Source organism: Aplidium turbinatum, chromosome 14, assembly GCF_918807975.1.
Source record: "Aplidium turbinatum chromosome 14, kaAplTurb1.1, whole genome shotgun sequence".
NCBI classification, from domain to species: Eukaryota; Metazoa; Chordata; class Ascidiacea; order Aplousobranchia; family Polyclinidae; genus Aplidium; species Aplidium turbinatum.
This window is the reverse complement of record NC_137485.1, coordinates 6,254,504-6,268,132: the sequence shown is the minus strand read 5'-3', so window position 1 is coordinate 6,268,132 and position 13,629 is coordinate 6,254,504. Positions and strand designations below refer to the sequence as shown.

General features: G+C 38.0%; 1 protein-coding gene across 1 annotated transcript; it reads right to left on the bottom strand.

Annotated features, from left to right (window-relative positions):
• Nucleotides 1-12: 12 nt before the first annotated feature.
• LOC145783447 (uncharacterized) lies at nt 13-12,319 on the bottom strand. Its single transcript, XM_082595324.1, has 7 exons — nt 12,223-12,319; nt 9,661-10,520; nt 8,587-8,682; nt 7,574-7,698; nt 3,385-3,505; nt 2,505-2,643; nt 13-795 (listed from the first exon to the last, which is right to left on the bottom strand). Exons 1-7 carry the CDS (start codon nt 12,275-12,277, stop codon nt 701-703), a joined length of 1,491 nt encoding a protein of 496 aa, XP_082451450.1. The 5' UTR covers nt 12,278-12,319; the 3' UTR covers nt 13-700.
• Nucleotides 12,320-13,629: the final 1,310 nt, after the last annotated feature.

Here is a 13,629-nt window from a genome sequence, read left to right as displayed (position 1 = left end):
CTGTTCTGTTGATTTTTATTGATTCTCAAGATGACGAGACGAAAAGCGAAACATGTTTGAAAAATAAACCAAGACAATATTTCTATCAAACCAATGGAAAAAGAACCGGTTTGTTGACTGAGGTAAAGGTGCATCTAGAGAGCACAATCCGTCTGCAGATGTTGAATCAATGTAAAAGTGACGGATTTTACTGCCCTGGGTAATTCGCAATGTCACGACGTATTCACGATTGGACGAAAACTAGTTAGAGGCTGTTCAATGTTCAAATATCAAATGAAACCTTTCGTGAGATTATAAAAGTTAGACAAAAATGGTCAAATTGGGGGTGGAGAAAATAACTTCATGTGATGTTTCAACAGCCCCTGAAAACAAATTTGATTCATCACAACAATAATAAACATAAATAATAAAGTTTCTTTAATGGCCATTTGACACGACTTTCTCGCATTAGGTGCTCTGCCATTCACAGTTGGTATGCAAGGTAGAAATTGTACTTCACTGATAGTGTTCACAGTGAAATATGAAATTCGTTCACATGGCGTTCGTATAAACAGTGCACTGGACCTGCCTGGTACAAAGTGCTAACTGCTTATGCAACATAAGGAACCCCAAGCGTACATCTTTGAAATGTTGCTGGTGAGGTCTGAAAGTGTTTGTCGATAGAAATGTACGATACTGCAGCATGGGTTTGATTGAAACGTCACCACGAGTCCTGCCAGGCTGGTCTGACTGGCCGGGATGTGTTCTTGTGCAACCCGATGACTTTCTGGACGACTTCAGCGTTACGGGTGAGCTCTGTGGAAAAGAAATTATATTAAACTGTTCACAATTCAAGTTTTGCAAATAGCAGTACGCAGTGCCGGATTAAGGGGGAGGCGGACTGGGCTGAAGCCCAGGGCCCCCACTTTTGAGGGCCCCCACCTCAAAGAAAAAAGTCTACTAATTTTTTTAGTTGCACCGCTGGATATTACTGCTTTAATTCGTATCTCAAACAAGCAAGAGCGGCTCACCCATATGTGCTGCGGTACTGCAGCACCCCTGCCCAACCCCAGTTATTCAATTTTTCTTCGTTTTTTTAACAAAAAACATATTTATTTGATACTTTCATATCCGAAAATGGTATGGATTACGGGTCAAAGTTATGATAATGCTGCCAATATGAGTGGCAAGTATAACGGTCTTCAAGCTCTTCTGCGCGAGAAATGTAGTGTAGCTCATTATGTCCCTTGCACAGCACATTCACTTAATTTAATCGATAGCCTAAATGTCCTGTAGAAACATGCCGTTCTGCTTTTTGAATTGTTGCAAAGCCTTTATTCATGGCTCGTCTCGTCTACTCATCGTTGGCAAGTCCATCGAAAATTCCTAGATGGTTTGTCTGTTTTGAAGACATTATCTGATACAAGATGGTCAGTTACATATGAATAATGATGCAGTTCTTCTATCGAGTCTTCTAAAGGTCGTTGATACACCACAGATTGACACATTCTTCCGCAACGGAGTTATACACTGACAGGTCCCACCTACTGCACCTGGTGGCAAACCGAGGGCAAACAAGAAGGTGATCCGCTGCCTAGGCGTAGCCAGGGGGCGAAAGGGGCCATGCCCCCCCCAAATTTTCCAAGTTTGGATTCCAAAGTTGAGCCGTTTGTTGAAAATATAATAAAGTTTGTAGAAATTTATATCGTTTTCCAAGACATCTGGCTATTAACAATTTAACACCCCCAAGGACTTGTTTTAAACACACAGAAAGACACCAATAAATTTTGCAAATTGTAAATCGCGCAAAATTTACACGATTTATGTTTCTTTGAACTAATTTGTGGAAGCAATTTCAGAATGGCTTACTCTATTGGGTTTTTGTGTAGTTATTGAGTTTTTGTGCAGCTGAGTTTTTAGTGTTTTCTAATTTTAGCCGTAGTTTTTGCCCGTTCGTGTGTAAGAGCTATCTTTAATAAGTTAATAGCTGTTTAGCTGCTAATAAATTTCATACAAATATTACTCTAAAAGTGTTTTCAGAAAGCGCTATAATCCATTATTTAAGTGTAATTTTTCAAAAATTTTCCGGGGGAGTATGCCCCCGGACCCCCCTAGAATACGCGTGCCTTCGGCACGCTCTAACCCCCCTACCACTTTTGTTGCTTCAACCCATCAGGATACGCCACTGCACATCAAGTGGCGATGGCTTAAAATCAAACACTTTGTTGTTCTCTTCAATTCATCAAATATTTGGCCCCCCCAAAATTTTTTTCTGGCTACGCCACTGGTCCGCTGTTTGGGGCTCGGTGCCACAAATACATGCAACTGGGCCGTGTCGTAGCCCCACTCCACCATTAATTTTTAGCGAAAAATGTCACTTGATAAGGGCCCCCACTTTTACCTCAGCCCAGGGCCCCATAAAACCTTAATCCGGCCCTGGCAGTACGTATGCAGCGTAACATTGTTTACTGACTATTTCGACGCCACAGCCGCGAGTATGAGAATGTTCTTACGACAAATCAGACCTTGAGCTTTCTTTAAGGACATGCCACTCCTGTTAAGGGTAGTCCCCATGTAATCGGACTGGCGTTTGTGGTCAGCCAACAGACGTTGCCGCTGCAAACCATTGGATGGTTTCGCCGACTGAAGTCGCTTGAGCATTAGCTGAAAGCACATGATAAATTGAACAGCAGCCAACGCAGAATTAACGTCGGTTCTAAATGGATATGTTAGCCTAATAATAATTTATTTCACACCAGTTGGGTGCAAAATACCGTCAATAAAAAGTCTCCACAATTGGAAAGCCTAGATTAAATTAGAATATACATACGAGCTACAGTATTTTGCGTGCGACATACGGTATACCATGAGTTCAAGTGCATTAATGGGGTCGCCACTGACTGATATTGAAAAATTTCAACTAAACGTAAGTTACATTTCTCCATTGCCAGTAGTTTTTCATGCTTTGCAATCATTGTGATTTTGACATTCAGGAAAGAAATTAAATTTTAAGATCAATATGGTGAGAATGCATGGTCAATTTAGTCTAAAAACAAGGAGCCTAAAATGCAGACGAACTACTGTAGATTGTTTTCAGTCCAATGCATTGAATGATTCAGTTGTGTAATTTATACAACGATGAAAACAGCATCGTTTTCAAAACGTTTGCTAAACGTAAATTTGTTTACATATCAGACTATTTTTGGATAAAATTAATTCTGAGTCATTTGAATACAATCGCGAACCAAATAATCTGTCTAGGGTTAGTTATCACTGCTTCTGTATATCAAGAACTTTGTTTGAACTGGTTACCTCGTAGGCGTACAGTGCGATTAACGTTGGAAGTTAAAACCATATCGTTGGCAAATACACGATTTGAAACCAGAAGCTTCGCGGCCTACGTACCATATTTTCCCTTTCAATCTGACGTTGCTGTTGTATCCTGTTCAAAGCCGTGTGGTATAACTTGCATGGCTTCGAACTGTCAGGTCTTCTACTGCTTCCCGGCCTCGACGACGTGCTTTTACTGAAAAAGAACAATAAGTAGGCCTACGTCAATAATACGTTATTTTCTGTCATTTCCATCACCGAACACTGGACACATACGCATGGCTTAATACAGTAGTATTCGGCTATGGTGACATCTCTTATAGTGACACTTTTTGGAAGGTGTCTTCAGGTGTCACTATCAGCTCTCCCGTGATTTTGGTAGACCTAATATGCGCCATTTTGTCGAAAATGACTTTTTTGTATTTTTCTACGTTTAAAGACTTCATGCATCTCCTGACAAAAATTTGTGCCCTAATGTAGTATGGTTTTCGAGATAAATGGTGGGTAAAACCTAACATATTCTAATCTGTGCAAGAATAATTTTCTGAAACCTAACATATTCATCTACTCCAATCACGTAACAGGATATCGTCACGTGACAGCCATAATTTCAGAAGCAATTGCAGCAGGTTATTTTACAACATCTTACATCTCTTGAGTTGCATGAAGCGGATTTCAAACTTAAAAGCATTTGATAAAGTAGATTGGGCGAAAATGTTGTCAAGCACTAAGTAGGCCTAAGCTTAATTATGTAGGCTAGCCTAAAAATGTCCATCCGAACACACTAGCTTTTCTTTTCATTAAATGCCGTATTATTTACGTCTCGCCGATCAGTTTGATTTTTCGTAGCCTACTGGTGTACTGATGGCTTAGTTGACTTTACGGTACGCTAAATAACTTAGCTTGCATATGATTATTAAGATTTTAAAGCAGAGGCCCGGGAGTACGCTACTCAGTGTGTTTGGACATTTTTAATCAACCGTCCCAGATGCTGTGCAGCCATTGAGCCAATGTAGTACGGTAGCCTTAAATCAGGGGTGACGAACCTTTTTGCGGTCGCGGGCCACTTTGTCAATTACACATGAGTTATCGGGTCACACAACTTAGCGCTTGTCAAAATTCTATGACGTCATAGATTGGAATCGACCAAAAATACAAGGTGAAGTTGGTGAATAGTGTTTAAACAACTTTGCCTTATAGCTTTCCTATTTTCTAACTTTAAACCTTGAAAGTTAGTGTTTAGGGCAAGAAAATAGCAAAGGAAAGGTGTACCAGTGAATGCATAAAACAGCTTTGAGATGTCTTTTGTCTTTACTGCATGAGCGATTGTCAAATCGTTTTGCGGGCCTCACAAAACTCTTTGACGGGCCGCATGTGGCCCGCAGGTTCGTCACCTCTGCCTTAAATGAAGGCATGGTTATTAAGTAGGCTACCAGCAACTAATTTTGAGTCAGCGATAGCCTTTAACCTAGCAGGCTTTTGTGATATCAGCAAAGTCATCTAGAGATTACAGTGATGAAATGATACACAGTTCTGGGAGAAATCCAGAGGCCTACCGGTACTTTAGGTTTGATTAAGGCTTACAAAGCCAGCATAGTGTGGTCAAAGTCAACATTTAGCTTATATGAGGCTTTATCATACAAAAACATAACATTAAATAAGCCAATAAGGCGGTTAAAGTCAACATCGAGAGTATATAATAGGTTTTATCATACAAACCTACTACTTTTTTTATAACTAGTTATCTGGCAAAACCAAATATAAGCCATATTTTAATAAACAAACAAAAACCTGGCTCAAATTTCATTCTTAAAAATTTTGTTTGGTTGTCCGCTCCAGCCTTCCAAAAGTCAACTTCGAGTGTTTTACCTTGTTAATTTTACAGCTATAAACACAAAAAGTCGTTTATCTCGAAAACTTGAAAATGGCGGATATTAGGTTATGACAAATCACGGGAGAGCTGGTCACTATAAGCGAATTTTACTCTATTAATCAATCGTTTTGCGCCCATTGCGATAACATACTGCGAACCACAGATGAAACAATACAGAAAACTGGGAATAGCGATGGGACATATAGTCAGTTTATCAGTGACGTTCGGTGGCTTAAACCGTTGGGAAAGCAACTTGGAAATATGCTGCAGCAAGGTAGTAGGCACGAAGGACGTAACCGTCGGGCGAAGCCCAAAGGCGTGCTGCCGAAGGCAACACTTCCAGCGGGGGGTCTGGGGGGCCTCCCCAGAAATTTTTGAAAAACACTTCCAATTTGGTGCGCTCTGAGAGCATTTCCAAAACAAATCAAAAATAAAAGTCTGTCAAATTGTGCTGCGCCTATGTCGTGATCATACATCCATTTAATGTTTAGAAGTCATGAACAATCTTAATTTTAACGTTGCAGGACCAAAATCCTGTGTTAGACATGGAATAATAATTGTCTAAATGTTTAATTCGTCATGAATGTTCATTCTCAGATATTCAGTTAAGCCTACACTACAAAAACTAACACTTAGGCCTAAACATTACAACCGCAAGCAATTTGTACAAAAAGCTGGATAAGTTTGCCTCCTGCGTATAGAAGCTTAACAAACTAAATATTGCACCCGCACCTGAACGTTCATTGGCGAAGTAACGTTATATCAACGCTGTAAAAAGGGCAAAGGCATGACTATGAAAGCTAGTACAGTAGGCTAAAGTACATGGCGAGGAGACATCAAAAAACAGCAACAAGCTTTTTGGCATTATGATGCTGTGCGTGTACCGTGACGAGATACCATTCTGACGAGTTAGTCTAGTCGCTCTAGCGAATGTACGCATTGACGTCACTGGGAAAGCACAACTAACCTACCATAACCACAACACATCTGATTGGCTAAGCAGCTGGTGACGTTTTGCAAACCGGGTGAGGATTGGTTAAAACGAAGGCGTTTTTTGACATTTTTGAATCTGGGAAAGCAAGTTTGGTAGTTGCTTACCTGGAGCCTCAGTGATTGTTTCTGACAGAAGCGTTTGCGTTAATTGGCATTTATAGGCAAGACATGCGGTTTGGTGAGGACTTAGACTACTCACAAGCGTTACGAGTAATTCTAGTCACGAATACAGTAATTTTCAAGTTAAAATAGACGTGATAAAAATAATAAGTTAAACCTAGAATTCAGTCATTATACTTTGCATAGTTTTTGCTAAGGTAAGCACTGCTTTCCTTGCTTTCCCTCACCGATCGTCACTGCAGTTTATATTGTAAACCAGGTTTAGCGCAACGTTTTTCAAAAAACTGACAATAAGTCTCTTCGCACGCTGCGTTTGGGTGCATTCAACATCTGATGACATTGAATCGACGCAAAATGGTAGATTTTTGCTATGTCTCAGGCAGCAAAATCAGTCATTTTTACAACGTTAAATCAATGTAAAAATGACGGATTTTATTGTTGTCTGGGGTGGGATTGTAGCATCGCTATTCCTTCTAGTGATTACTTATCGCGAAGCTGTTGCGGTTTGCATTTAAAAATGTTTTCCTGCTGCCGATCGCTAGTTTATCTATTGTTTTATGTATCAATCAATGCAGCATAAAAAGTTGCTCCCACGCAGAAATATGCGTGGGGGCCTGGCCCCCACGCCCCCACGGCTTAGGCGCCCATGCCAAGAGGTTTTCTTTTTACATCGTTGAACGCCGTCAAACAATGCAGACTTGCAACTTTTGTTTTCTGAGACTGCCTGGTTTAAAGTTTGCACCAACACAACACGATGACTGATGTTGAAAATACACAACATACTTTTGTATCGTCCTCGTATAGCAAATGAAACCCAGCAACTATTTTTCGAAAAACGTGCTGCCAAACATGCCAAGGTAAAACGAAGAGTGCCATTTCTGTGTAACCGCATTGTAAAATATGAGCCGAAGTCGTTTAAGAAAGCGAAAACCACTTTTCGTGTCTATTTTGATTAACTGTGATAATCTTTACCAACAAACTGAGAAAGCTTTAATTCTGGCTGTTTCACATATCTGAGGTGCTTTGAACCACTGCCATAGCGTCACCGCGTTGCCAGAGCGAGGTTTTCACTTGTTGTTGAAGTGTTGTCTTTATTCATCCACAAGGTGCCGCTGAATACAAAACTATCCATGGAAAGCGTTGCTCAAGCGCACACCCAGAGAGTTGAACCGGCGCCGTTTGATCTCGTGGTTTCTTCAAACACGAGGTTAGGTGCTTCAACGACTGCGATGTCGGAGTGAAACAAATTGCATATTTCTATTTGTTCAAAGGTCGAACCTGCTGCTTCTGGACACGTTTGACCTCAAACTTGCGCTTGATCGAACACTTGAGGCGCTGGAGGGTCTGGAACGTGACGTAATCTCCTTCAAAAGACGTCGATTTTCACGGTCAATATCACGCACCTACATTTAATGACTTTTGTGAATAAACAATTTCATGCTGATTCCACGGATGACAACAGTCGCGTGCGTTAACTAGAGCAGCCAGTTTGTGTCGAAGAGAAGTATGTAGTTTACTTTAAATGGCCGCATTAGACGCATTTTCAATGCAAAATATACGCAACTCAAAGGACAGTTTTAAAGTAGATTGTCAGGAGGTACTTTCGGTCAGTTGTGGTGAATCAGGATCAACTGAATGTGTTCTTCCAAGCAGAGAGCAACATGTTTGAGGCTCCCACTTTCGATACAACAGCAACACACAAGTAGAGTCTAAGCAATAACGTGAGTACTTTGCCTAACACGAAAGTGACATGAATTATTCAAATCGAACGGGAAGACACGATCTTCATTCATGTACACGATTATAACTTTAATAAAGTGAAAATATGCACCCCTTAAAGCGTGAACAGTTTCATATTTTATTTCCGATGATCAGAGCGAAAATTTTTACTGTCGGCTACTTACCACAACATAGCAGGGTTTGGAAAATGTAAAAGCGGCAAAACGCTATAGCGTGCTAGTGACCGAAATAATTCACTAAATACAAAGATTTGGGACAGTCGCAACACCTCGATAGATTTAATAAGTGAAGGAAATTAGAAAGCAATCTCAAAAACTGATGTTTGAAAAAAAATTATACAAGAAATAACAAACCAATAAAAATATAAAATTAATAGATAATTGTTATCTTGGTCAGCCGTGGTGGGTTATAAAGAGTGTGGACGGTCAACGTGGGGGCACAGCTGTTGATGCGTTGGCTTTGAATCCTTAGAAAGAGCAAACCAGGCATGTGAAATCGTTCGGGTAATCTCGACATCGTTTGGGTAATCTCAAACTTCATCAAAAACGTACCTGGTCATTTGAAAAAGACATGTTTTGCCTTTGCTTTCCTTTAAGAAATCTTTCTCCTATACTATAATTCATTTGAGATTCTTCGTCTTTGTGAACCTAGTAACACAAAACATAGGCAAAACCATCAGTGCTAAAGGTAAATAAAAACAGCAATTATAAAATGCCATTTTGTGTCCAAGAGTACAAGATATTACCCAGACAGCAAATCAGTTGTTTTTCACATTGATTCAACGTCTGATTTGATTATGTAAAAAACGACTGATTTGCTGTCTGGGTCCAGGAACTTCCTAACATGAAGTTCAATGGCTTACCATCTGTAATTTGGTATATCTTACTTCGACCCATTGGCCATTCTCCATTAATTTATGACTTCTTTCTCTTATAACTGCATACAACCAACAAAATAATGACACTTCCGTCAAACTTCGTTTGATAGATCAGCTTCTACCTGATCAACTGGGTGTGTAATGTGATTACTTAATATTGAATAATGTACTCGACCCATCACCCATACAGTGCTGTGAGCTTGCACACTCCTGCACTGGAACCAATTTGAAAAACAAATTACTTAGTCACCCCAGTGAGGAACATTAAAACTACTGCACTGTACAATACCTGAGGCAATAAAAATCGTTAGACTGAGAGGTCAAATGTAAATTGGATGTTTGCGCACATGTGGAAAAATTAATGATACTTTAAGCTAACAGCAATCAGATACACCAGTATATTTTAGAGTTAAATCTCACTTCAGTTCAGTTGATTTAATTCCAAGATCTTTGTATGGTCTAAATATATATTTAAAGCTTTGGTAGAGAGTTTGCTTTGTTGAACCATAGAGAAATAAAACATAGTAACTTTATCGGGTTTAGCATACTTTAGCATACAAAATTTTGTGTGAAATAAAGTATGCTAAACCCGATAAAGTTACTATGTTTTATTTCTCAAATATATATTTACTGTATCTGTACATCTAATGATCTAACTTTAGATTCAAAGTAAAACAATGTAAAATAAACACACAATCTACTTGAACAAACAAACCATTGAAAACATTTTAAGCTAAGAACAACAAACCTTGCGCTCATGATTCTTCTTTTCAAACTCAAGGACTGTTTCTAGAAGACTGCTCACGTCCATAGATCCTCGTGCCGCAGAATCCAGTAAACGTTGCCGATGTGTAGTCCTAGCATAATCCTGTCTTACATGCAGTTGCTGTTTATTTTTTTTACGTATACTGGTATTGTCACAACTCGTAGAATGTTTGTTAGCTTCAAACTCATCTTCACTGCTGCTCGACCAAGCATATGTTGTACCAGAATAGGAATTCGAACTTTTGTTTTGTTTGTTTCCATGAAGAGAACACAGAGCATCTTTGTTTTCATGTTGCTGTGTTGTTTTTATGGCACCACTAGACCCGGTAAAGGTAACATTTAGTTTTGTGATATGCCGAACTGGTTCCATATTCTCTGTCTTATTTTTACTGCGATTTGGAATTACAAAATGTCCAAAACTGGGCGAGCTTTCAGGGGAGGTCAAAGGGGAAACATCTGTCACGGAATCAGAAGAGTCACCTTTTCGGCTTGATGAGGAAAATATTTTAATCATTTTAGGCTTTCGCTTGACAACTGTTTTTTTATTAACATCGTGTTTTGTAGAGTCAGAATCATTCTTTCCATAACTTTTTTCATCACAACTGTCCAGCGATCGAGAGTGCAAAGATGTATCATTATCAGACGAATAACTACTGCTTCTGCTAGACGATTTCAGTGTTGAGTTTTGATCACTTCTAGAAGATTGATAAGAATTTCCATGACTTTGATCAAATGACTTATACTCAGAATTAGACGATATCGAACTGCTTTTATCAGATTCACTTTCTTTAGTTGAATTCTTATGAAAAGTGTTTTTGGAGAAGGCAAAGGAATTTTTGTCACCTAAAACAATACACAAAGATATGCTCGGTAACGTTATTTATAATACACCATTGAAATAAGTGATAATACTAATGCAGTAAAAGGGAAGTGATATCTTTGGACAGGTGTAAAACTCCCAACAATGCTTGATACGAATAACTCGATTGCATGTCTTGTAATACAAATTTATTTTCATGAAAGTAAGTTTAACATTTCAAAGCTAAAAAATCAATTTTTGTCTACTAAACCATCTTCAGTTAAGCTGAAAGCTAACAGTGCACATAATCACAGGTATAAAGGTTCAAATAAGTTGAAATGCTGCACTCTTGGTACTGGTATGTCAGTTAGTTAACTCTTTTGCACCTTCATTGTTTCCATAATTCATGCTGTTTGCTTTCAGCTTAACTAAAAATGATTTAGAACAGTAGTTCTCAAACTGTGCGTCGCGACGCCCTGGTGCGTCGTTTTATTTTTCCAAGGGCGTCGCAGTCGCAGAATAGTTCCGTTTCATGGCTGAACTCAGTTTAACATTATGAAAATGGGGTAACCCTTTGAGGACCTCTGGGACACATGTGTCCCATGCACTTAGCCAATTACACCGCAATTAACTAAAAAATTTGCCACTGCTGATACCCTAACGTAGTATTGGATGTCTATCCTTCATGAAAACTCTGAATCATTTTTCTTGGTGTTATTTCAGTTTGAAAACAGTGAAGAGTTGAGGTTACAAGTGTGTTTTTTCCCTTCAAATTTGCGAAGCATATTTATTAACATTTGTCCAAGCTCGAGTCGAAATTTGCAAAATACTTCCCAGAAAATTTTTCAAACTACGAATGTAATTGTGATCCTTTCGTAGCAGGAAATCCAGCAAATTTTTGGATTCAATAAATGACGATTATCCATGTTTGGTAAAAGAAAGCACTGCGAATTATTATCCCATTCGCCACAGTGTATTTATGTGAAGCAAAATTTTCTGCCTTGGCGGTGATAAAACCAAATATCGATCACGAATAAACAGTGAAAGAGAAATGCGGGTGACAATTTCAAAAATTCTCCCAAGATTCAATGAACGTTGTAAAAACAAACAAGTCTACACGTCACATCAAATAATATGCATTGCTTTTTGTTGTACCAATAAACAAAACTTTAATCATTCATAAGTTTCTTCATTTACTTTTATTTGCTGGTGCGTCGCAAGTCCAGAAAACTTTTCCAGAGGCGTCGCAACAAAAAAAAGTTTGAGAACCACTGATTTAGAAGACAAAAATCGATTTTTAAGCTGTATATATAACATTGAAAGGACTTGCATGACAATGAATTTGTTTGTAATAATACCAAAGCATACTTTTTAGTGAGCTGAGATATTGCAATTTAATAAAAACATTTGAAGCTTATATCATTTGTTTATATATCATATTGCTTATTTCGCTTGTTATGTATATTCTAATTTTCAATGTGCAAAAATATCTTAAAGAAAAGCTATTCAATAAAAGCTTTGTTTCAAATTTACTGCAAAGTGTACTGTACACTTAAGCCTGGGGTGCGATATCTACAAATTAAGTTTCAAGTCATAAGGTACAATACTAAAATGCAACCAATTTTGCTGACCACAGATGCATGTCTGACTAACTTAAATTTAAAATCATACATAACCTTTCGAGTTGTCGTGATATTGCAAAAGTTTAAGAGTCCACAAGAATTACTAAATAATAAAGAAACTCACCATTGCTTGGTCCATCGTCAAAAAAATCATGATCTATTTCTGGCACATCAGCCATGCTCAATGATATAAAATCAAAAACCAAACAATTCCTTGTAAAATCACACAATACATATATATAACTCTTAATACAAATATAACAATGATGTTACAATAACCTTAAAACTACTAATACCAGTTATTAAAAAACTAAGATTTGTAACAACGTAAAATTCTTATCAGTTTGACTATCACTGTCATGAAACTACCAAGAATTAGTGATGCGATACTGATAGGCCAAACCTCATAGGCAAAACACTGGTGTCTATTGCTGTTAATTCTTGCTACAATTGGCTGCCAAAAAACATACAATGCATCTTTCTTAAATGAAATCAATCACCAGTTGCTATAAACCAATATGAAACTTCTACTAGAAAGAATTTTATATTATACATAAATGAGTTGCACTTAGATGATGTACGGTAGTCTGTAACAGTTTAAATCATTTGCATTAAAAATAAAGCATAAAACTATTGAGATCCTTTTTTCTCTTCCAGTACCGTATGTTTTTTTTAAAACAAGTGGTTTATTTCCATGTAACCCACAGCCCTCCTGTGTCTGGCGCAACCAAGACATTTGATAGAATTAACCAGGATGTGTTATTTAATAAATTAATTGACATGTGTCATGATAATGTTGTTTGCCAACTTTGTTCCTGGTATGGTACTCAGACCACATGATGCAAGTAAAATGATGACCAAAATCTAAACTATTTCATATTTCTGATAAAGTTAAAATCAAGATTGTATCTGTGTTTAATGCTGATGGACAGTTGGATGTACAGTTGAATACGACTTGAATACAGTTGATAAGACTGCTTTATGAAGCACATTCACTTTGTGGTTGACATTGCTGATTTTTACCTAGCCTGGATGGTCTGAAAGATCTTATCAATATACCGTATATAATATACTCGAGTATACTGCTTTACAACATCTCATATATTATTATACGTCGACCCCTACTTATTCACTGAAAATCAGTGCTATTTTTGTTCTCTCATGTATAAGTCGAGTAGCTTATTCCCAGCAATGCCATTCCGTGGTTTATCTAAGTATTGGTATTGACATACTGTGAGGACTATGACATACGGTAACAGCCGATAAACAAAAAGCACAAAACAGGAACATCACAGTTGGCTACTGGTAGATGTGAACTGGAATAGACGCCAACCACTAGTTAACACAACAAAAAATAAACCAGCTACATAAAGCATGCTATTCATAAGCAAGGTCTTTCCGCTGAGAGAACAATTGATTTACCAGAACAGATTGTTGTGTTATTAGATGCATAGGTCACATGCAAACAACATTATGCAGTAACCTGTCAAACTATTTTAAATATTGTGATGTTTTCTGAATGAAAATAAAC